At 50.5% G+C, this 23,525-nt stretch overlaps 1 protein-coding gene across 5 annotated transcripts in view; it reads right to left on the bottom strand.

Moving 5' to 3' along the window:
• Positions 1 to 23,525, bottom strand: part of mapk6 (mitogen-activated protein kinase 6) — a 47,459-nt gene that overhangs the window by 18,339 nt on the left and 5,595 nt on the right. For all 5 annotated transcript variants that reach the window (XM_071400579.1, XM_071400581.1, XM_071400583.1 and 2 more), the window contains exons 2-3: positions 17,485 to 18,391; positions 16,751 to 17,068 (exon numbers count right to left, since the gene is read on the bottom strand). In XM_071400579.1, coding sequence (XP_071256680.1) covers positions 16,751 to 17,068; positions 17,485 to 17,721 — 555 coding nt within the window. In that variant the 5' untranslated portion in view covers positions 17,722 to 18,391. The remainder of the gene's footprint in view (positions 1 to 16,750; positions 17,069 to 17,484; positions 18,392 to 23,525) is intronic.

The raw sequence follows: 23,525 nt of genomic DNA on the forward strand, positions 1-23,525 counted from the left end.
CTAGCGGGCCAAGAGACAACGAGGCTCAGCTAGCGGGCCAAGAGAGAACGAGGCTCAGCTAGCGGGCCAAGAGAGAACGAGGCTCAGCTAGCGGGCCAAGGGACAACGAGGCTCAGCTAGCGGGCCAAGGGACAACGAGGCTCAGCTAGCGGGCCAAGGGACAACGAGGCTCAGCTAGCGGGCCAAGGGACAACGAGGCTCAGCTAGCGGGCCAAGAGACAACGAGGCTCAGCTAGCGGGCCAAGGGACAACGAGGCTCAGCTAGCGGGCCAAGGGACAACGAGGCTCAGCTAGCGGGCCAAGGCTCAGCTAGTGGGCCAAGAGACAACGAGGCCCTATGGCTCCCTATTCCCTACATGGACCCTGGTCAACAGTAGTGCACTGTAAAGCCCTATGGCTCCCTATTCCCTACATGGACCCTGGTCAACAGTAGTGCACTGTAAAGCCCTATGGCTCCCTATCCCCTACATGGACCCTGGTCAACAGTAGTGCACTGTAAAGCCCTATGGCTCCCTATCCCCTACATGGACCCTGGTCAACAGTAGTGCACTGTAAAGCCCTATGGCTCCCTATCCCCTACATGGACCCTGGTCAACAGTAGTGCACTGTAAAGCCCTATGGCTCCCTATTCCCTACATGGACCCTGGTCAACAGTAGTGCACTGTAAAACCCTATGGCTCCCTATATGGACCCTGGTCAACAGTAGTGCACTGTAAAGCCCTATGGCTCCCTATTCCCTACATGGACCCTGGTCAACAGTAGTGCACTGTAAAGCCCTATGGCTCCCTATTCCCTACATAGACCCTGGTCAACAGTAGTGCACTGTAAAGCCCTATGGCTCCCTATTCCCTACATAGACCCTGGTCAACAGTAGTGCACTGTAAAGGGAATAGGTTGCCATTCGGGAGACAGCCGTCGCTGTTTGTTTCTGTTACCCAGCGGCCAGTCACCCACCTTGGTAGATCAAAGCTACTAGAGCTCTGCTCGGGCCCTGTCACCTTAGACCTGCCTGCAGTCGCCTCAGTGACGATAGGTTATACACGTACGTTTGTCCCAGAGCTCAATCACACCCACTACAGCCTCGCCCCTGGCCACTACAGCCTCGCCCCTGGCCACTACAGCCTCGCCCCTGGCCGCACAAAAATGTACAGACGAAAAAGGGAGAGAAAATACAGAAAGGGGAAAAAAGGGAGAGAAAGAGGGAGGAGACATGCACAGGCCCAGTCAGCAGCCACAGAAAGCAGGATAATCCCCCTGTCTCTCACACACACACACCAATCTGTACTTCCGGGACAGTAGAGTCAGCAACAATATGCTGCCTGTCAGTCTGCCCTCAGGCCCTGCAACACAAAAGGCACCCACCAAACCAGTGCCCTTTCTTGTTCTTCCATCCTCAAAGTCCCCACAAGGACAGTAAAACAAGATCACACCCACAAGGACAAAGGCTATTTTTAGCTTAAGGGTTAGCAGTTAGGGAAAATATGATTTTGAATGGAAATCAATTATAGATCCCCACAAGGTCCCATGCTGTGGGGTGTGTGTGTGTGTGTGTGTGTGTGTGTGTGTGTGTGTGTGTGTGTGTGTGTGTTACAGCGGTAAAACAACACTCTCTGATCTGGGGAGAAATCATTAGGTCGAAAACATTTCACAACTGAAACCATTTAATCTAAATGGAAATCATTTTGCAACGAAAACAAGTTTCTATTGGACAAATTCAGGTAGGTCCCTCCCCGTTGGGTTCCATTTGCTTCTGTTTGGTTCCCTACTACGTCAGAGTGGTGTGCTGGCTGTCTCGGTCTCTGTCGCTAGAAACACTCACTCATACACACCCTGTGTGTCAGTCAGAATATCATTATACAATTTTGACAAGCACAGGTTGTGCTGACCTTCTAAATGTAATGAACACCAGTCTGTAACCATGGCCTCCTTTATTATGGATATACCAATAAATCAATGAATTAGCTCAGGTAGGATAGTCCCACACTAAACAGCCTAATGTCTTCGGCTCAAAACAAGGCTCAGCTAGCGGGCCAAGAGTCAACGAGGCTCAGCTAGCGGGCCAAGAGACAACAAGGCTCAGCTAGCGGGCCAAGAGACAACGAGGCTCAGCTAGCGGGCCAAGAGACAACGAGGCTCAGCTAGCGGGCCAAGAGACAACGAGGCTCAGCTAGCGGGCCAAGGGACAACGAGGCTCAGCTAGCGGGCCAAGAGACAACGAGGCTCAGCTAGCGGGCCAAGAGAGAACGAGGCTCAGCTAGCGGGCCAAGAGAGAACGAGGCTCAGCTAGCGGGCCAAGAGAGAACGAGGCTCAGCTAGCGGGCCAAGGGACAACGAGGCTCAGCTAGCGGGCCAAGGGACAACGAGGCTCAGCTAGCGGGCCAAGGGACAACGAGGCTCAGCTAGCGGGCCAAGGGACAACGAGGCTCAGCTAGCGGGCCAAGAGACAACGAGGCTCAGCTAGCGGGCCAAGAGACAACGAGGCTCAGCTAGCGGGCCAAGGGACAACGAGGCTCAGCTAGCGGGCCAAGAGACAACGAGGCTCAGCTAGCGGGCCAAGAGACAACGAGGCTCAGCTAGCGGGCCAAGAGACAACGAGGCTCAGCTAGCGGGCCAAGAGACAACGAGGCTCAGCTAGCGGGCCAAGACACAACGAGGCTCAGCAAGCGGGCCAAGAGACAACGAGGCTCAGCTAGCGGGCCAAGAGACAACGAGGCTCAGCTAGCGGGCCAAGAGACAACGAGGCTCAGCTAGCGGGCCAAGAGACAACAAGGCTCAGCTAGCGGGCCAAGAGACAACGAGGCTCAGCTAGCGGGCCAAGACACAACGAGGCTCAGCTAGCGGGCCAAGGGACAACGAGGCTCAGCTAGCGGGCCAAGAGACAACGAGGCTCAGCTAGCGGGCCAAGAGACAATGAGGCTCAGCTAGCGGGCCAAGGCTCAGCTAGCGGGCCAAGAGACAACGAGGCTCAGCTAGCGGGCCAAGGCTCAGCTAGCGGGCCAAGAGACAACGAGGCTCAGCTAGCGGGCCAAGAGACAACGAGGCTCAGCTAGCGGGCCAAGAGACAACGAGGCTCAGCTAGCGGGCCAAGAGACAACGAGGCTCAGCTAGCGGGCCAAGAGACAACGAGGCTCAGCTAGCGGGCCAAGAGACAACAAGGCTCAGTTAGCGGGCCAAGAGACAACGAGGCTCAGCTAGCGGGCCAAGACACAACAAGGCTCAGCTAGCGGGCCAAGATACAACAAGGCTCAGCTAGCGGCCCAAGAGACAACGAGGCTCAGCTAGCGGGCCAAGAGACAACGAGGCTCAGCTAGCGGGCCAAGGGACAACGAGGCTCAGCTAGCGGGCCAAGGGACAACGAGGCTCAGCTAGCGGGCCAAGGGACAACGAGGCTCAGCTAGCGGGCCAAGGGACAACGAGGCTCAGCTAGCGGGCCAAGGGACAACGAGGCTCAGCTAGCGGGCCAAGAGACAACGAGGCTCAGCTAGCGGGCCAAGAGACAACGAGGCTCAGCTAGCGGGCCAAGAGACAACGAGGCTCAGCTAGCGGGCCAACGAGGCTCAGCTAGCGGGCCAAGAGACAACGAGGCTCAGCTAGCGGGCCAAGAGACAACGAGGCTCAGCTAGCGGGCCAAGGACCAACTAGGCTCAGCTAGCGGGCCAAGGGACAACGAGGCTCAGCTAGCGGGCCAAGAGACAACGAGGCTCAGCTAGCGGGCCAAAGGACAACGAGGCTCAACTAGCGGGCCAAGAGACAACGAGGCTCAGCTAGCGGGCCAAGAGACAACGAGGCTCAGCTAGCGGGCCAAGAGACAACGAGGCTCAGCTAGCGGGCCAAGAGACAACGAGGCTCAGCTAGCGGGCCAAGAGACAACGAGGCTCAGCTAGCGGGCCAAGAGACAACGAGACTCAGCTAGCGGGCCAAGAGACAACGAGACTCAGCTAGCGGGCCAAGAGACAACGAGGCTCAGCTAGCGGGCCAAGAGACAACGAGACTCAGCTAGCGGGCCAAGAGACAACGAGACTCAGCTAGCGGGCCAAGAGACAACGAGACTCAGCTAGCGGGCCAAGGGACAACGCGGCTCAGCTAGCGGGCCAAGGGACAACGAGGCTCAGCTAGCGGGCCAAGGGACAACGAGGCTCAGCTAGCGGGCCAAGAGACAACGAGGCTCAGCTAGCGGGCCAAGAGACAACGAGGCTCAGCTAGCGGGCCAACGAGGCTCAGCTAGCGGGCCAAGAGACAACGAGGCTCAGCTAGCGGGCCAAGGCTCAGCTAGCGGGCCAAGAGACAACGAGGCTCAGCTAGCGGGCCAAGAGACAACGAGGCTCAGCTAGCGGGCCAAGAGACAACGAGGCTCAGCTAGCGGGCCAAGAGACAACGAGGCTCAGCTAGCGGGCCAAGAGACAACGAGGCTCAGCTAGCGGGCCAAGAGACAACGAGGCTCAGCTAGCGGGCCAAGAGACAACGAGGCTCAGTTAGCGGGCCAAGAGACAACGAGGCTCAGCTAGCGGGCCAAGACACAACAAGGCTCAGCTAGCGGGCCAAGATACAACAAGGCTCAGCTAGCGGCCCAAGAGACAACGAGGCTCAGCTAGCGGGCCAAGAGACAACGAGGCTCAGCTAGCGGGCCAAGGGACAACGAGGCTCAGCTAGCGGGCCAAGGGACAACGAGGCTCAGCTAGCGGGCCAAGGGACAACGAGGCTCAGCTAGCGGGCCAAGGGACAACGAGGCTCAGCTAGCGGGCCAAGGGACAACGAGGCTCAGCTAGCGGGCCAAGAGACAACGAGGCTCAGCTAGCGGGCCAAGAGACAACGAGGCTCAGCTAGCGGGCCAAGAGACAACGAGGCTCAGCTAGCGGGCCAACGAGGCTCAGCTAGCGGGCCAACGAGGCTCAGCTAGCGGGCCAAGAGACAACGAGGCTCAGCTAGCGGGCCAAGGACCAACTAGGCTCAGCTAGCGGGCCAAGGGACAACGAGGCTCAGCTAGCGGGCCAAGAGACAACGAGGCTCAGCTAGCGGGCCAAAGGACAACGAGGCTCAACTAGCGGGCCAAGAGACAACGAGGCTCAGCTAGCGGGCCAAGAGACAACGAGGCTCAGCTAGCGGGCCAAGAGACAACGAGGCTCAGCTAGCGGGCCAAGAGACAACGAGGCTCAGCTAGCAGGCCAAGAGACAACGAGACTCAGCTAGCGGGCCAAGAGACAACGAGGCTCAGCTAGCAGGCCAAGAGACAACGAGGCTCAGCTAGCGGGCCAAGAGACAACGAGACTCAGCTAGCGGGCCAAGAGACAACGAGACTCAGCTAGCGGGCCAAGAGACAACGAGGCTCAGCTAGCGGGCCAAGAGACAACGAGACTCAGCTAGCGGGCCAAGAGACAACGAGACTCAGCTAGCGGGCCAAGAGACAACGAGACTCAGCTAGCGGGCCAAGGGACAACGCGGCTCAGCTAGCGGGCCAAGGGACAACGAGGCTCAGCTAGCGGGCCAAGGGACAACGAGGCTCAGCTAGCGGGCCAAGAGACAACGAGACTCAGCTAGCGGGCCAAGAGACAACGAGACTCAGCTAGCGGGCCAAGAGACAACGAGGCTCAGCTAGCGGGCCAAGAGACAACGAGACTCAGCTAGCGGGCCAAGAGACAACGAGACTCAGCTAGCGGGCCAAGAGACAACGAGACTCAGCTAGCGGGCCAAGGGACAACGCGGCTCAGCTAGCGGGCCAAGGGACAACGAGGCTCAGCTAGCGGGCCAAGGGACAACGAGGCTCAGCTAGCGGGCCAAGAGACATGTGGACCAACTGGAAATGATCTAGGTTGAATGACAGAATGATCTAGATGTAGAGACAGGAGAAATGATTTAGTCAATAAAAGCTGGTGGATATTTTAAGCAGCACCAGGGCCAGGTTGGCTGGGTGGGTATATTTAGAAATGGGTAGATGTCTCTCTTGCATCAGCAGCTTTTAAGCAACTGAAGGAGCAGTCAGAAAACCAGCCAGCCAGAACAGTCTGCCAGCAGAATGTCATGAAATCAGTCAATACACTATCACAAATGAGGAAACTCCAAGCAGTTCCCAGCAGTGACAACTGCAGTCAGAGATTTAGCAACAACAAGCATGGTAGCCTGCCTGTAATGTTGCATAAGAAGTCTAGAATGAAAGAGGTTCTGAGAATCCACAGCAGATTACAACAAGTGAACGTTCTAGCTAGTGCTTTGTCTAACTAATTTCAGGAGAATTCATACACGTCACACACACACACACACACACACACAGCCGGAGTGACGCAGTAAGTCATTTCTCCAGACCAAAGCCACAGGTTTGCAACAGTCAGAGAGGCAGTGTTATCTAGCCCAGTGTTTGACAGAGAGAAAAACCTGTTTCCACTCACTGAGCGCTGTGCTGTTCTCACTACCAGACTAGTGGGTCGTCCATTCAAGACAGGAAGTACAGCCATGCTATGGTTCTCTATGCAAAGCCTTTATCTGTGTACAATAGTTTACATTTTTACTTTAGCTTCATTTGTGCAAAGTGGTTTAGAAAAAAAATACATCATATATGTTTCTGTCTCAGATGGGTGGCTAACACCTCAGTGGAAAGAAGGGGGGAGTGAGGAGAGGAAGGGAATGAAAAGGGAGTGTAGAGGAAGGGAGGAGGAAAATAAGAGGAAGGAGAGGAAGGCAGCAGTTGTAGAGTACTATAGGGTTGTCTCAGAGAACCTGGTGACAGAGGATTAGTAGCTAGATTTCCTCAGAGAACCACACAAAGCTAGCTATACACACACACACACACACACACACACACACATACACACACAGCTTTAATCCCCAGGAGATGTGTTAGGCATGTCTTTATATACACACAGCTTTAATCCCCAGGAGATGTGTGTTAGGCATGTCTTTATATACACACAGCTTTAATCCCCAGGAGATGTGTTAGGCATGGCTTTATATACACACAGCTTTAATCCCCAGGAGATGTGTGTTAGGCATGGCTTTATATACACACAGCTTTAATCCCCAGGAGATGTGTGTTAGGCATGTCTTTATATACACACAGCTTTAATCCCCAGGAGATGTGTGTTAGGCATGTCTTTATATACACACAGCTTTAATCCCCAGGAGATGTGTGTTAGGCATGGCTTTATATACACACAGCTTTAATCCCCAGGAGATGTGTGTTAGGCATGGCTTTATATACACACAGCTTTAATCCCCAGGAGATGTGTGTTAGGCATGTCTTTATATACACACAGCTTTAATCCCCAGGAGATGTGTGTTAGGCATGTCTTTATATACACACAGCTTTAATCCCCAGGAGATGTGTGTTAGGCATGTCTTTATATACACACAGCTTTAATCCCCAGGAGATGTGTGTTAGGCATGGCTTTGTGGGTCAAAATAAAACATGTTGATTAGAGAGAATGGTTTCTTTTAGAGCTGTTGCTCTGCTTAAAAAACGTGAATACACACGACTCAAGTCATTTCTCCCCTGCCGTTTTAAAAGCCTTGTGAACCTTCGAGTGGAAACGGCGAGCCAAGCGGAGAGCTGTGTGTGTTGCTAGAGCTGGGTAACTGGGTCAACGTGAGTATGTGTGTCATGGGAGGAGGACTGTGGTGGAGTGATCCGAGCTACAGCAGGAAACATGTGTGGTGGTGGAATGACGATCTCTCCCGTTCATCTTTCCCTTCCTCCCCCTGTCTTAGTCCCCCCACTCTCTCTCTCTCTATAACATTCCAGGAAATGTACACCTGCACATCAAGAGCAGCTACCATCGGCAAGCTTAACAGTCTCTCTGCTGCTTCTTCATAATGACACACAGGCCTGGAGGGTTTTAGGGAATATACACGTCTCATTCACACCGACGTCTTTTCAGGGTTTTACATGAAAAGGACTTGTTTGGAAAATGACTAACTTAGCTTGGTTAAAAAAACACCACTTAAACCACTTGTTGCTCACATGTAAAAGACCGTCATGTTATTGTCTTCATTTTGTCTAACTTCCTAGAACAAAACTGGGTTCAATAAAACATTTTATATTCCTATAAACAAACCCTTCAGTATGTATGTCAAGGCCATTTTGCATTAAGAAATCTTCAGGGTTGGATTACATCTTGTAAATAGGAGGTCAAGTTGCCTCACTGAGCAGATGTCATATAACTCAGCTAATGCTAGTCTACACAGCCATGCCCTTTGCCCTGCTTCACTGAAGGGCGCACTTACGCTAAGCTAACTGCTAAGCTAGCTAACTCTGGTCTACAGCCGGCAGAGTCCCTGCCATGCTCACTGTGCTAAGCCGAAAGGGATGCTATTGCTAATGCTAAGCTAACGGACGCAAATGCAATGCTTTTGCCAACCCATGCGTCTAGTCAGCCAAAGGGCACGATAAGCTAAATGCTAAACTAACACTGGTTGTAACAGCGGAGCCCATGTTCCCTGCTTAAACTCAGGGCATGATTATGCTACGCTAGCAGCTTGAGAGCAGCTCTAGTCTTGGAGAAAGGCTCCCACGATAGGCAGGACAAAGGAATGATAGACTGACTGGCTGGGAGGGAAATGCACAGGATGCCTGATTCCTGCCTGCACGTGAATTCCAGACATTCTTGGTGGCGGGCCACTGGGTGTTTGACTGCTGCGGGTCCCACAGAAGCAGGCTGAGGAGGCTCTGAGAAACTCAACACACAACAGGCTCTCACACACACCACTCAACATACAGAACCACTCAATCTTCTAACAAAGTTTAGAATATTTATAAGGGTGGGGGGATGGGACAAATTCTGAGAACTTCAATAAGAGCCTAAAAGAAGTCTGAGAAACGGACAATGTAATCTCCATAACAACCCAATCACCTAAACCCAATCAGAGACAAATGGTGGCCATATTAAGCCAATCAGGGCCCATCTCTGGTCAAATTAAGCCAATCAGGGCCCATCTCTGGTCATATTAAGCCAATCAGGGCCCATCTCTGGTCATATTAAGCCAATCAGGGCCCATCTCTGGTCATATTAAGCCAATCAGGGCCCATCTCTGGTCATATTAAGCCAATCAGGGCCCATCTCTGGTCATATTAAGCCAATCAGGGCCCATCTCTGGTCATATTAAGCCAATCAGGGCCCATCTCTGGTCATATTAAGCCAATCAGGGCCCATCTCTGGTCATATTAAGCCAATCAGGGCCCATCTCTGGTCATGTACAACGCAGGACATGGAGTAGGTCTAGCTGAAGATATATAAAAATATAAACTGGATGCTGATTGGTTAACAGCCGTGGTATATCAGACCGTATACCACAGGTATGACAAAAAATATATTTTTACTGCTCTAATTTCGTTAGTAACCAGGTTCTAACAGCAATAAGGCACCTCAGGGGTTTGTGGTATATGACTAATATACCACGGCTAAGGCTGTATGCAGGCATTACGTCATGCCATATACCACACCCTCTCGGACCATATTGCTCAAATATAGCATCTATATAGACACTATAGAATATCTATACATTTAGACGTGTGCAAGTTCTTGCCAGTGTTCCAAGAGAGACAGAGACCAAGGTTAGTTGCTGCAAATGGGCTGGTTCTTTATTTAGACAGAGTGAGCTGTACAAATAGCATGCAGAGGCAGAGCCAGCCAGCTACCCCAACAGCAGGGCAGACAGGGGCACGGGAGTCAAGTGGTTGCCCCCCCCCCCAGTCCACTCAGGCTGTGTGTGTGTCCAGGCTCTCTGGATGGTACATGGAATGCGGCACCAAATGGCCGTGATTCTCTGCAGAGAGAAGCGTGTCCACACACACACACACACACACACACACACACACACACACACACACACACACACACACACACACACACACACGAGCTTCTGCAGTCCAACAGAAATACAAAAATAGTTGACATCAGCAGAGGGTCTTTTCAATAGGCCGTTCCCTTGCCTGCATGTCATCAATACAAAACCTGCTTATATGGGGAAAAGCCACAGCAGAACAGAGCAGAGCTGCTATAGGGGCTAGGAGAGGGAGGAAGAGGAGGGAATATGGAGGGGTGTCTGGCTACAGAGACTGAAGATCGTGAGAAAATCTCTCTTGAACTTCAAACATGCACCTGTAGCGCGCACACACACACTGAAATGGAAATGCCAGTTTCCTGCCGTGTCCCCAGCACGATTGCTATTCAAATGAGAGCGTTCTCAGCGATGAGTCACTGGAGCGTAGCGAGTCAACACTTGATCTGCGATATGAGCCACTAAAACCAGCTGCTGTTGGGGCTGTGTGTGTGTGAAGCTGTGGCCTAGCTGTAAGACTCTGGCTGTTGGGGCTGTGTGTGTGTGAAGCTGTGGCCTAGCTGTAAGACTCTGGCTGTTGGGGCTGTGTGTGTGTGAAGCTGTGGCCTAGCTGTAAGACTCTGGCTGTTGGGGCTGTGTGTGTGTGAAGCTGTGGCCTAGCTGTAAGACTCTGGCTTGGGGCTGTGTGTGTGTGAAGCTGTGGCCTAGCTGTAAGACTCTGGCTGTTGGGGCTGTGTGTGTGTGAAGCTGTGGCCTAGCTGTAAGACTCTGGCTGTTGGGGCTGTGTGTGTGTGAAGCTGTGGCCTAGCTGTAAGACTCTGGCTGTTGGGGCTGTGTGTGTGTGAAGCTGTGGCCTAGCTGTAAGACTCTGGCTGTTGGGGCTGTGTGTGTGTGTGAAGCTGTGGCCTAGCTGTAAGACTCTGGCTGTTGGGGCTGTGTGTGTGTGTGAAGCTGTGGCCTAGCTGTAAGACTCTGGCTGTTGGGGCTGTGTGTGTGTGAAGCTGTGGCCTAGCTGTAAGACTCTGGCTGTTGGGGCTGTGTGTGTGTGAAGCTGTGGCCTAGCTGTAAGACTCTGGCTGTTGGGGCTGTGTGTGTGTGTGAAGCTGTGGCCTAGCTGTAAGACTCTGGCTGTTGGGGCTGTGTGTGTGTGTGAAGCTGTGGCCTAGCTGTAAGACTCTGGCTGTTGGGGCTGTGTGTGTGTGAAGCTGTGGCCTAGCTGTAAGACTCTGGCTGTTGGGGCTGTGTGTGTGTGAAGCTGTGGCCTAGCTGTAAGACTCTGGCTGTTGGGGCTGTGTGTGTGTGAAGCTGTGGCCTAGCTGTAAGACTCTGGCTGTTGGGGCTGTGTGTGTGTGTGAAGCTGTGGCCTAGCTGTAAGACTCTGGCTGTTGGGCTGTGTGTGTGTGTGAAGCTGTGGCCTAGCTGTAAGACTCTGGCTGTTGGGCTGTGTGTGTGTGAAGCTGTGGCCTAGCTGTAAGACTCTGGCTGTTGGGGCTGTGTGTGTGTGTGAAGCTGTGGCCTAGCTGTAAGACTCTGGCTGTTGGGGCTGTGTGTGTGTGTGAAGCTGTGGCCTAGCTGTAAGACTCTGGCTGTTGGGGCTGTGTGTGTGTGTGAAGCTGTGGCCTAGCTGTAAGACTCTGGCTGTTGGGGCTGTGTGTGTGTGTGAAGCTGTGGCCTAGCTGTAAGACTCTGGCTGTTGGGGCTGTGTGTGTGTGTGAAGCTGTGGCCTAGCTGTAAGACTCTGGCTGTTGGGCTGTGTGTGTGTGAAGCTGTGGCCTAGCTGTAAGACTCTGGCTGTTGGGGCTGTGTGTGTGTGTGAAGCTGTGGCCTAGCTGTAAGACTCTGGCTGTTGGGGCTGTGTGTGTGTGAAGCTGTGGCCTAGCTGTAAGACTCTGGCTGTTGGGGCTGTGTGTGTGTGAAGCTGTGGCCTAGCTGTAAGACTCTGGCTGTTGGGGCTGTGTGTGTGTGTGAAGCTGTGGCCTAGCTGTAAGACTCTGGCTGTTGGGGCTGTGTGTGTGTGAAGCTGTGGCCTAGCTGTAAGACTCTGGCTGTTGGGGCTGTGTGTGTGTGAAGCTGTGGCCTAGCTGTAAGACTCTGGCTGTTGGGGCTGTGTGTGTGTGAAGCTGTGGCCTAGCTGTAAGACTCTGGCTGTTGGGGCTGTGTGTGTGTGAAGCTGTGGCCTAGCTGTAAGACTCTGGCTGTTGGGGCTGTGTGTGTGTGTGAAGCTGTGGCCTAGCTGTAAGACTCTGGCTGTTGGGCTGTGTGTGTGTGAAGCTGTGGCCTAGCTGTAAGACTCTGGCTGTTGGGCTGTGTGTGTGTGAAGCTGTGGCCTAGCTGTAAGACTCTGGCTGTTGGGGCTGTGTGTGTGTGTGAAGCTGTGGCCTAGCTGTAAGACTCTGGCTGTTGGGGCTGTGTGTGTGTGTGAAGCTGTGGCCTAGCTGTAAGACTCTGGCTGTTGGGGCTGTGTGTGTGTGAAGCTGTGGCCTAGCTGTAAGACTCTGGCTGTTGGGGCTGTGTGTGTGTGTGAAGCTGTGGCCTAGCTGTAAGACTCTGGCTGTTGGGCTGTGTGTGTGTGAAGCTGTGGCCTAGCTGTAAGACTCTGGCTGTTGGGGCTGTGTGTGTGTGTGAAGCTGTGGCCTAGCTGTAAGACTCTGGCTGTTGGGGCTGTGTGTGTGTGAAGCTGTGGCCTAGCTGTAAGACTCTGGCTGTTGGGGCTGTGTGTGTGTGAAGCTGTGGCCTAGCTGTAAGACTCTGGCTGTTGGGGCTGTGTGTGTGTGTGAAGCTGTGGCCTAGCTGTAAGACTCTGGCTGTTGGGCTGTGTGTGTGTGAAGCTGTGGCCTAGCTGTAAGACTCTGGCTGTTGGGCTGTGTGTGTGTGAAGCTGTGGCCTAGCTGTAAGACTCTGGCTGTTGGGGCTGTGTGTGTGTGTGAAGCTGTGGCCTAGCTGTAAGACTCTGGCTGTTGGGGCTGTGTGTGTGTGTGAAGCTGTGGCCTAGCTGTAAGACTCTGGCTGTTGGGGCTGTGTGTGTGTGAAGCTGTGGCCTAGCTGTAAGACTCTGGCTGTTGGGGCTGTGTGTGTGTGTGAAGCTGTGGCCTAGCTGTAAGACTCTGGCTGTTGGGCTGTGTGTGTGTGAAGCTGTGGCCTAGCTGTAAGACTCTGGCTGTTGGGGCTGTGTGTGTGTGTGAAGCTGTGGCCTAGCTGTAAGACTCTGGCTGTTGGGGCTGTGTGTGTGTGAAGCTGTGGCCTAGCTGTAAGACTCTGGCTGTTGGGGCTGTGTGTGTGTGAAGCTGTGGCCTAGCTGTAAGACTCTGGCTGTTGGGGCTGTGTGTGTGTGTGAAGCTGTGGCCTAGCTGTAAGACTCTGGCTGTTGGGGCTGTGTGTGTGTGAAGCTGTGGCCTAGCTGTAAGACTCTGGCTGTTGGGGCTGTGTGTGTGTGTGAAGCTGTGGCCTAGCTGTAAGACTCTGGCTGTTGGGGCTGTGTGTGTGTGTGAAGCTGTGGCCTAGCTGTAAGACTCTGGCTTGGGGCTGTGTGTGTGTGAAGCTGTGGCCTAGCTGTAAGACTGGCTGTTGGGGCTGTGTGTGTGTGTGAAGCTGTGGCCTAGCTGTAAGACTCTGGCTTGGGGCTGTGTGTGTGTGAAGCTGTGGCCTAGCTGTAAGACTCTGGCTGTTGGGGCTGTGTGTGTGTGAAGCTGTGGCCTAGCTGTAAGACTCTGGCTTGGGGCTGTGTGTGTGTGAAGCTGTGGCCTAGCTGTAAGACTCTGGCTGTTGGGGCTGTGTGTGAAGCTGTGGCCTAGCTGTAAGACTCTGGCTGTTGGGGCTGTGTGTGTGTGAAGCTGTGGCCTAGCTGTAAGACTCTGGCTGTTGGGGCTGTGTGTGTGTGAAGCTGTGGCCTAGCTGTAAGACTCTGGCTTGGGGCTGTGTGTGTGTGAAGCTGTGGCCTAGCTGTAAGACTCTGGCTTGGGGCTGTGTGTGTGTGAAGCTGTGGCCTAGCTGTAAGACTCTGGCTTGGGGCTGTGTGTGTGTGAAGCTGTGGCCTAGCTGTAAGACTCTGGCTGTTGGGGCTGTGTGTGAAGCTGTGGCCTAGCTGTAAGACTCTGGCTGTTGGGGCTGTGTGTGTGTGAAGCTGTGGCCTAGCTGTAAGACTCTGGCTTGGGGCTGTGTGTGAAGCTGTGGCCTAGCTGTAAGACTCTGGCTGTTGGGGCTGTGTGTGAAGCTGTGGCCTAGCTGTAAGACTCTGGCTGTTGGGGCTGTGTGTGAAGCTGTGGCCTAGCTGTAAGACTCTGGCTGTTGGGGCTGTGTGTGTGTGAAGCTGTGGCCTAGCTGTAAGACTCTGGCTGTTGGGGCTGTGTGTGTGTGAAGCTGTGGCCTAGCTGTAAGACTCTGGCTGTTGGGGCTGTGTGTGAAGCTGTGGCCTAGCTGTAAGACTCTGGCTGTTGGGGCTGTGTGTGAAGCTGTGGCCTAGCTGTAAGACTCTGGCTTGGGGCTGTGTGTGTGTGAAGCTGTGGCCTAGCTGTAAGACTCTGGCTGTTGGGGCTGTGTGTGTGTGAAGCTGTGGCCTAGCTGTAAGACTCTGGCTGTTGGGGCTGTGTGTGTGTGTGAAGCTGTGGCCTAGCTGTAAGACTCTGGCTGTTGGGGCTGTGTGTGTGTGAAGCTGTGGCCTAGCTGTAAGACTCTGGCTGTTGGGGCTGTGTGTGTGTGTGAAGCTGTGGCCTAGCTGTAAGACTCTGGCTGTTGGGGCTGTGTGTGTGTGTGTGAAGCTGTGGCCTAGCTGTAAGACTCTGGCTGTTGGGCTGTGTGTGTGTGAAGCTGTGGCCTAGCTGTAAGACTCTGGCTGTTGGGGCTGTGTGTGTGTGAAGCTGTGGCCTAGCTGTAAAAGACTCTGGCTTGGGGCTGTGTGTGTGTGTGTGAAGCTGTGGCCTAGCTGTAAAAGACTCTGGCTGTTGGGGCTGTGTGTGTGTGAAGCTGTGGCCTAGCTGTAAAAGACTCTGGCTTGAGGCTGAGCAGTGTGTGTGAGAAAGTGTGAGGCCTAGCTAACTGTAAAAGTCCTGAGTGTATCCTGTGTGGTGCCAGAGAGAGGGCCAAGTCCCACACCAGACATGCCCTGGTGATGACTAATCTAAGACACCTGTAGCTGCACGGTGACTACTCCACTCCTCAGCTCTCCTCCCTGCTTTCTTCCTTCTTCCTCACTCAGCTCTCTCCTCACTCCTTTCTTCAGTGACCCCTGCTCTCCCCTCAGAGTCCTGTCCAAAGAGCAGTGTACGGCTGGAGAAAGACCCACCTCAACCTACATTCTCCCAGAGCCAGACATCTCAGCCTAATCTCCATATCTCTGAAGTTTGATCGCCCGACTGGTGCACAATCTACAACACACGGCCTGGTCTACAACAACACACAGCCTGGTCTACAACAACACACAGCCAGGTCTACAACAACACACAGCCTGGTCTACAACACACAGCCTGGTCTACAACAACACACAGCCTGGTCTACAACACCACACAGCCTGGTCTACAACACACAGCCTGGTCTACAACAACACACAGCCTGGTCTACAACAACACACAGCCTGGTCTACAACAACACACAGCCAGGTCTACAACAACACACAGCCTGGTCTACAACACACAGCCTGGTCTACAACAACACACAGCCAGGTCTACAACAACACACAGCCTGGTCTACAACAGCACACAGCCTGGTCTACAACAACACACAGCCTGGTCAACACCACACAGCCTGGTCAACACCACACAGCCTGGTCTACAACAACACACAGCCAGGTCTACAACAACACACAGCCTGGTCTACAACAGCACACAGCCTGGTCTACAACAGCACACAGCCTGGTCTACAACAGCACACAGCCTGGTCTACAACAACACACAGCCTGGTCTACAACAGCACACAGCCTGGTCTACAACAACACACAGCCTGGTCTACAACAACACACTGCCTGGTCTACAACAGCACACAGCCTGGTCTACAACAACACACAGCCTGGTCTACAACAACACACAGCCTGGTCTACAACAACACACTGCCTGGTCTACAACACACTGCCTGGTCTACAACAACACACAGCCTGGTCTACAACAACACACTGCCTGGTCTACAACAACACACAGCCTGGTCTACAACAACACACAGCCTGGTCTACAACAACACACAGCCTGGTCTACAACAGCACACAGCCTGGTCTACAACAGCACACAGCCTGGTCTACAACAGCACACAGCCTGGTCTACAACAGCACACAGCCTGGTCTACAACAACACACAGCCTGGTCTACAACAACACACAGCCTGGTCTACAACAACACACAGCCTGGTCTACAACAACACACTGCCTGGTCTACAACAACACACAGCCTGGTCGACACCACACAGCCTGGTCTACACCACACAGCCTGGTCGACAACACACAGCCTGGTCTACACCACACAGCCTGGTCTACACCACACAGCCTGGTCTACACCACACAGCCTGGTCTACACCACACAGCCTGGTCTACACCACACAGCCTGGTCTACACCACACAGCCTGGTCTACACCACACAACCTGGTCTACAACACACAGCCTGGTCAACACCACACAGCCTGGTCAACACCACACAGCCTGGTCAACACCACACAGCCTGGTCAACACCACACAGCCTGGTCAACATAGTCTAAACTCTTGTCCTCAGCACCGGGGCAGGATGTGGATGTGGTCTCCCTCCCCTCAACAGAAATATTGGTTCCCAGGGCCCTTATCTCAGCGGAAGCATTTCCCCTGGGAAGGGAAACGGAGGCGCGACTTCAGGAACTACCATACCTCCTCGTTTACTTCCTGTGGTGCAGTGTGGTGTGATCGGGTGACGCTATCAGCCTAGGGATTAGCCCAGTTGGTTTCTGGGCAATAAAGCCAGAACGCTATGCAGGTATCACACGGTTATTACAGACGGTAATGAATGTTAGTTTAACTAGTCTCTGTTTTAGCTTCTTACCTTGTGTGAGTAGTGAGGATCCATGATCCGGGCCAGCCCAAAGTCTCCTATCTTCAGCACCAGGTCCTCTGTGTTGACGAACAAGTTGGCAGGCTTCAGGTCTCTGTGCAGTACGTTGGCAGAGTGGATGTACTTGAGGCCTCTCAGCAGCTGGTACATGAAGAGTCTGGCGTGGTCCTCAGAGAGAAGACCCCTCTCCAGGAGCTGACACAGGTCTGTCTCCATGTACTCCTGGACGATGTACACAGAGTTCACCTCTGTCAGAGAGACCATGTCCTCTGTTAGGTGACGACCGCTGGGCCCTAGCGTCTCAAATACCTGGCAGAGGGAAGTAGAGAATATTATCTGTTAGGTGGTGACTGCTGGATCCTAGCGTCTCAAATACCTGGCAGAGGGAAGGTGTTCATATGTTAACATCAACTCATATGAGCAGATACACCTGCATGTTGTCTGTGTATTGTTGACTGTGTGCAGTGTAACTCACATCCTGCCTCTGTTCAGCACTAACTAGTGTGAGGTAGTCCAACAATTGGAAGTGACTTGTATTGTTCAACTCAGGCCAAGTCATATGACAGCAGAGTTTGATGTTGCAGTGTGACTTGAGCAGGGGAGTTCCCCCACTGTCTGCAGTGTTAGGAGCTGACCCATTCCACTGCTGTCCTGACTAAAGACATTTCCATATGAATGGCCAATAAAAAGTATTGTACAGTTGGTTACTGCATTTCCTGTGTTACCTTGACGGTGTTGTCGTGGTCCAGCCTCCTGATGATCTTGATCTCTCTCAGGGCGTGTTTGACGCTCTGAGGATCCGTCAGGATGATTTTCTTCACCGCCACGCGTTTGTCGCAGTCCGTGTCAACGGCTGAGAACACTAGGCCGTTGCCTCCGTAGCCCAGAGGCTTCAGGTCCATGTAACGTGGGCCCAGGTCAAACCCATGGATGTTCATCAGAGACTCAAACTTCTCCGCCATCTTGGATTTGGTGTTTTGACTAAGTTTCTATTGACTTTGGGGTTGTTCAATACAAAATGGACAAACTGACTGGTAATAAGCTAAAGGAGGTCTTAACTGGTGTGTAATATTGTGAAAATATAAATGTGGGTGATATAACCCTTACAGAAGACTACTGTTTCCCCCTGTCTAACCCTCACAAATCACACAGCTCTCTGACTCACAACCAGAGTAGAAAGTCATGTTTGTTTGACAAATGGTGCAAGTTTTTCAGGCCCAATATGAATTACTTTTTCAAAATCTTTTTTTTTTTGTTGGCGCTTCTCCGGTTATTAAACCGTTTTTAGGCGTTTAGTGTTTAACAGCCAGCGATAATGGAATGAACGCAAGAGGCCAATTCAAAAACTACAACAGCATCTCCTTGCATCCTCACAGTACAGATACATTCAGTGATAGACTCATTCTGTGTAGCTGCATTGATTCTAATTGCGCCAAAAAGCACTACAATTTTAAATTCTATTTTTTTTGTTTTTTTGTATTTACTCAATCTTCTTCCTGTTGAAACTACCGCTCATCCAAAATGGTGTCTTGCCTTTTAGTCTTCACAGAGTAGTCTGGCCCTCAACAATCGGGTGGCTCAAGCTCACCACAGTCGCAATCAAAGCTATCCTCCATTTTACATGGGCGTAACCTGAAACAGAAACAACACAATGCTTTAGGTCAGCAATCAGACAACAATTAGACAATAGTAACACTGCCATGGCTGGCTGACTTGACATAGTTCCATTCAACCATTTAACAGCCTGACGTCAAATGGACTAAACGACTGTCACTGTCCAATTTAAGATGACCCAAAAGAGAAATACATGTAGAGAAATGCTAGCTAATACATTTCAAAACTTTCAAACTAGGTTTTTCATCCAATTGGCGACAGATTTTCACACAAATATTCTAAAATCTGCATAAAAACAATATGCAAATCTTCCCACCAGAGATGAGTTTCCATCAAATTGACTTGTGCATGATGTTAAATTCCCATGTTAAAAAAAAGCTAGTTAATTGGGTTCATCACATTTTCAACTCTACTGATTGTTTTCACAAAAAACGATGTTGTATAGCAAGTGTGTCCATTCTGGTATTGGCGCGTGTGCTCTAGACAACCGCTCACAGATACAGTTGCGGGTATAAGACTACAACTGGATTATTATTTGACAAAAGAGAGAGATTATCTTTATTTGTAAAACGGCAGCCGAGCGTCGATGATCACGTCAACAGAATAAGACCCTTGATATTTATTGGAAAATAGTCTTATATTTTAACTATTTGAGGAAAATGTCCAGTTTTAGTCAATAAACTACAAAAAAATAGCTAGCTACTTGGCTTTGCAATCCAGCCACGTTGCAATAAAGACCATATGGTCTGCGGAAAGTCGCTAGGCAGATGTTAGAATGGGCTAAACTAGTTTGGGAAAGGGGGATACCTAGTCAGTTGTACAACTGAATGCTTTCAACTGAAATGAGAGGTTCAGGGGGCTGCCTTAATCCACATCTTTGGCCCCCGGGGAACACACTGGGTTAACTGCCTTGCTCAGGGACAGAATTACAGATTTTTACCTTGTCAGCTCGGGGATTCGATCCAGCAACCTTGCGGTTACTGGCCCAACGCTCTAACTTAGCGACTGAGCGTGGTATGATCGTGGGTGCCAGGCATGCTGGTTCCAGTATCTCAGTAACGGCCGGCCTCCTAGACTTTTCACGCACGACAGTGTCTAGGGTTTACAGAGAATGGTGCGACAAACAAAAAGCATCCAGTCAGCGGCTGTCCTGTGGGCGAAAACAGCTCGTTGATGAGAGGTCTAAAGAGACTGTCAAATGTTTTCCTGGCATACGTTAGGTCCCTTGATATCAATTGAGCAATGTTCCCACGCCCAGAAGAATTCAGGCTGTTCTGGATGCAAGGGGGGGGGGCTGACCCAGTACTAAATTGGTGTACCTAATAAAATGGCCACAATGTATATGGCAAACATTAGCCAGTTAACCGCCTAGAGTCAAGGTCCACGCGGAAAACTAATTAGCGTAATAAACAAATTCCCATCAAAGACTACCTGTTTAAGCTGGAGACATTTGCCACTGGCTGCGTCTCAATACAATCTTTTATTCAATGGGTTTCTATGAGCTAATAGCAGTAAGGCCAAATTCAATGTTTCATATATATATATATATATATATATTATACACATACATATATATATTTTATACCTAAAGAGGTCCTAAATTTAAAAAATAAAATAGATAAATGATCCTTGGTAGGACCATCTTAAAACAATTCCATATGTTAGCTTAGTTTTCAGTCAGACATTCACACTTTCCATTCAGAGTTGAAATATCTAGCCAACATTTTTTTATTGAATTACATTGGTTGTTAACGTCGGCCGATTTGACACTTCAGCTTTGGTTGAAAGGCAAATACAAATGCATACTAGTAGTAGTCATCGCTCCTGCTCGAGTCTACACAATCTGGGTGATGTGAAACAACGTCATCATCTCACTGGCTTCTCTAGCGAGCTCTCATTGGCTATAGATAATCACCGTTCTCAGTCAAAATTTGTCGTTGCACATCTCACACTACAAGAGCATTGCAGAGTTTGTGCCGTTAAAATCAAACGTTTGAAAATATTGGGATGTCTGGGACTGCTCAAAGATTGGATGGGAAAAGCTCAGATTGCGTCTCTGACCCGCTCACATTAAACGAGCGTTGGTGACAGCCGCGCGCCTCAAGCAGGCAACGACATGGGGATTTTCGGGTTGCTATACGTTCGCGTTATACGCCCACCCAATCACGCTCCTTTAATTTATGCCTTAAGTAACCTATCTTATGTAACAATACCAAACATAACATATCACACTAATTTGAGTGTCCCGGATTTACTCTTACTATGTTACGTCTAGTCTATGACACCAGTCTGGGGACTGCTAAATCGTGGGCAAAATCATGTAGTATACAGTCGTGGCCAAAAGTTTTGAGAATGACACAAAAATTCATTTTCACAAAGTCTGCTGTCTCAGTTTGTATGATGGCAATTTGCATATACTCCAGAATGTTATGAAGAGTGATCAGATGAATTGCAATTAATTGCAAAGTCCCTCTTTGCCATGCAAATGAACTGAATCCCCAAAAAACATTCCACTGCATTTCAGCCCTGCCACAAAAGGACCAGCTGACATGTCAGTGATTCTTTCGTTAACACAGGTGTGAGTGTTGACGAGGACAAGGCTGGAGATCACTCTGTCATGCTGATTGAGTTCGAATAACAGACTTGACGCTTCAAAAGGAGGGTGGTGCTTGGAATCATTGTTCTTCCTCTGTCAACCATGGTTGCCTGCAAGGAAACACGTGCCGTCATCATTGCTTTGCACAAAAAGGACTTCACAGGCAAGGATATTGCTGCCATTAAGATTGCACCTAAATCAACCATTTATCGGATCTTCAAGAACTTCAAGGAGAGCTGTTCAATTGTTGTGAAGAAGGCTTCAGGGCATCCAAGAAAGTCCAGCAAGCGCCAGGACCGTCTCCTAAAGTTGATTCAGCTGCGGGGTCGAGGCACCACCCGCACAGAGCTTGCTCAGGTATGGCAGCAGGCAGGTGTGAGTGCATCTGTACGCACAGTGAGGCGAAGGCTTTTGGAGGATGGCCTGGTGTCAAGAAGGGTAGAAAAGAAGTCACTTCTCTCCAAGAAAAACATCAGGGACATACTGATATTCTGCAAAAGGTACAGGGATTGGACTGCTGAGGACTGGGGTAAAGTCATTTTCTCTGATGAATCCCCTTTCCGATTGTTTGGGGCATCTGGAAAAAAGCTTGTTCGAAGAAGACAAGGTGAGCGCTACCATCAGTCCTGTGTCATGCCAACAGTAAAGCATCCTGAGACCATTCATGTGTGGGGTTGCTTCTCAGCCAAGGGAGTGGGCTCACTCACAATTTTGCCTAAGAACACAGCCATGAATAAAGAATGGTACCAACACATCCTCCGAGAGCAACTTCTCCCAACCATCCAGGAAGTTTGGTGACGAACAATGCCTTTTCCAGCGTGATGGAGCACCTTGCCATTAGGCAAAAGTGATAACTAAGTGGCTCGGGGAACAAAACATCGATATTTTGGGTCCATGGCCAGGAAACTCCCCAGACCTTAATCCCATTGAGAACTTGTGGTCAATCCTCAAAAGGCGGGTGGACAAACAAAAACCCACAAATTCTGACAAACTCCAAGCATTGTTTATGCAAGAATGGGCTGCCATCAGTCAGGATGTGGCCCAGAAGTTAATTGACAGCATGCCAGGGCGGATTGCAGAGATCTTGAAAAAGAAGGGTCAACACTGCAAATATTGACTCTTTGCATCAACTTCATGTAATTGTCAATAAAAGCCTTTGGCACTAATGAAATGCTTGTAATTATACTTCAGTATTCCATAGTAACATCTGACAAAAATATCTAAAGACACTGAAGCAGCAAACTTTGTGGAAATTAATATTTGTGTCATTCTCAAAACGTTTGGCCACGACTGTACTCCGACCTCACATAAAATGACAGTTTTTATTTAAAAAAAATACTTCTTTCAGCACCCAAAGAATAGCGTTAGCCTGCAATTACACAGAACAATGTATGTAATTGCTGGCTATTCTTTGGGTGCTGAAATCAGTAGTTAAAAAAAAAAAGAAAACGTAATTTTAAATGTGACTCCACACTCCAGTGTTGCCAATTTAGCAACTTTGTTGCTAGATTTAGCAAGTCAGATCCTCCCAGCGACTTTTATTGGCAAAAGAGTAGAGACAAATTTAAATACTTTTTAAAGGCTGCCCCAGTAACTTTCGGTTTATTTTATTTATTTAACTAGTCAAGTCAGTTCAGAACAAATTCTTATTTACAATGACCGCCTACCCAGGCCAAACTCGGACGACGCTGGGCAAATTGTGCGCCGATCTATGGGACTCCCAATCAAGACCGGATGTGATGCAGCCTGGATTCGAACCAGGTACTGCAGTGTCTTAGCCCCCTACGCCACTCGGGATTTAGTGACTTCCGTGTTTGTGTGCCTGCCGGTCTAAACTCAGCTGCTCTTCTCCTGCTCCACTGAGCGCCACTCTAGCCTCTTGGTCCTCACCCCTCTGCTGCAGCGAGTGAAGTTAATTTATTAAATCGGCTCCTTGTTAAATGACACCACAGCTCTCTAAGGCATAAACAATAATAACAAGTAAAAAATAAAAAATAAAGTGTATACTATTTTCAAAAAAAGTACTTGCTGTTTTTTTATGTGCATTTTAATTATTTAATCGGGTCTTTTTTGTTCTCCTTCACCTTCAAACATTCTATTTAGTTTTGCTTTGGGGAATGTCTCATTGCATGAGAGGACTGAGGGACAGCATAAACGTAAAAACAAATCCCTATTACGTCATCTAGGGACAAATGCTACTTTCCTTTAAAAAAAAATGGATGTTAACACTGCGCCGCTCAACTCCATCGTAAATCGTGGAGTTGAGTCGGCTAGCAAGCTAGCTAAACGTTACTGTAGCATCGTTCGCTAACTAGCTACACACTTTCTATCCAAAACGGAGCTAGCCAGAAAACACCGAATTGTTTAAATGTAAATAACATGGCGATAGCAGCTTGCCAACAAAACATATTCGCCGTATTGTTGACTATAGGTTATTGTGTTAAACTAGTTCGTCGTAATAACGTTTTTTTTTCAGATAGCCACTGCTAGCCAAGTTAACCATGTGATCGTCCCCCCATAAGTCATGAACCTCCGACTCCTGTGATATTTCGGGGA

The sequence above is a fragment of the Salvelinus alpinus genome, chromosome 5 (genome assembly GCF_045679555.1).
Source record: "Salvelinus alpinus chromosome 5, SLU_Salpinus.1, whole genome shotgun sequence".
NCBI classification, from domain to species: domain Eukaryota; kingdom Metazoa; phylum Chordata; class Actinopteri; order Salmoniformes; family Salmonidae; genus Salvelinus; species Salvelinus alpinus.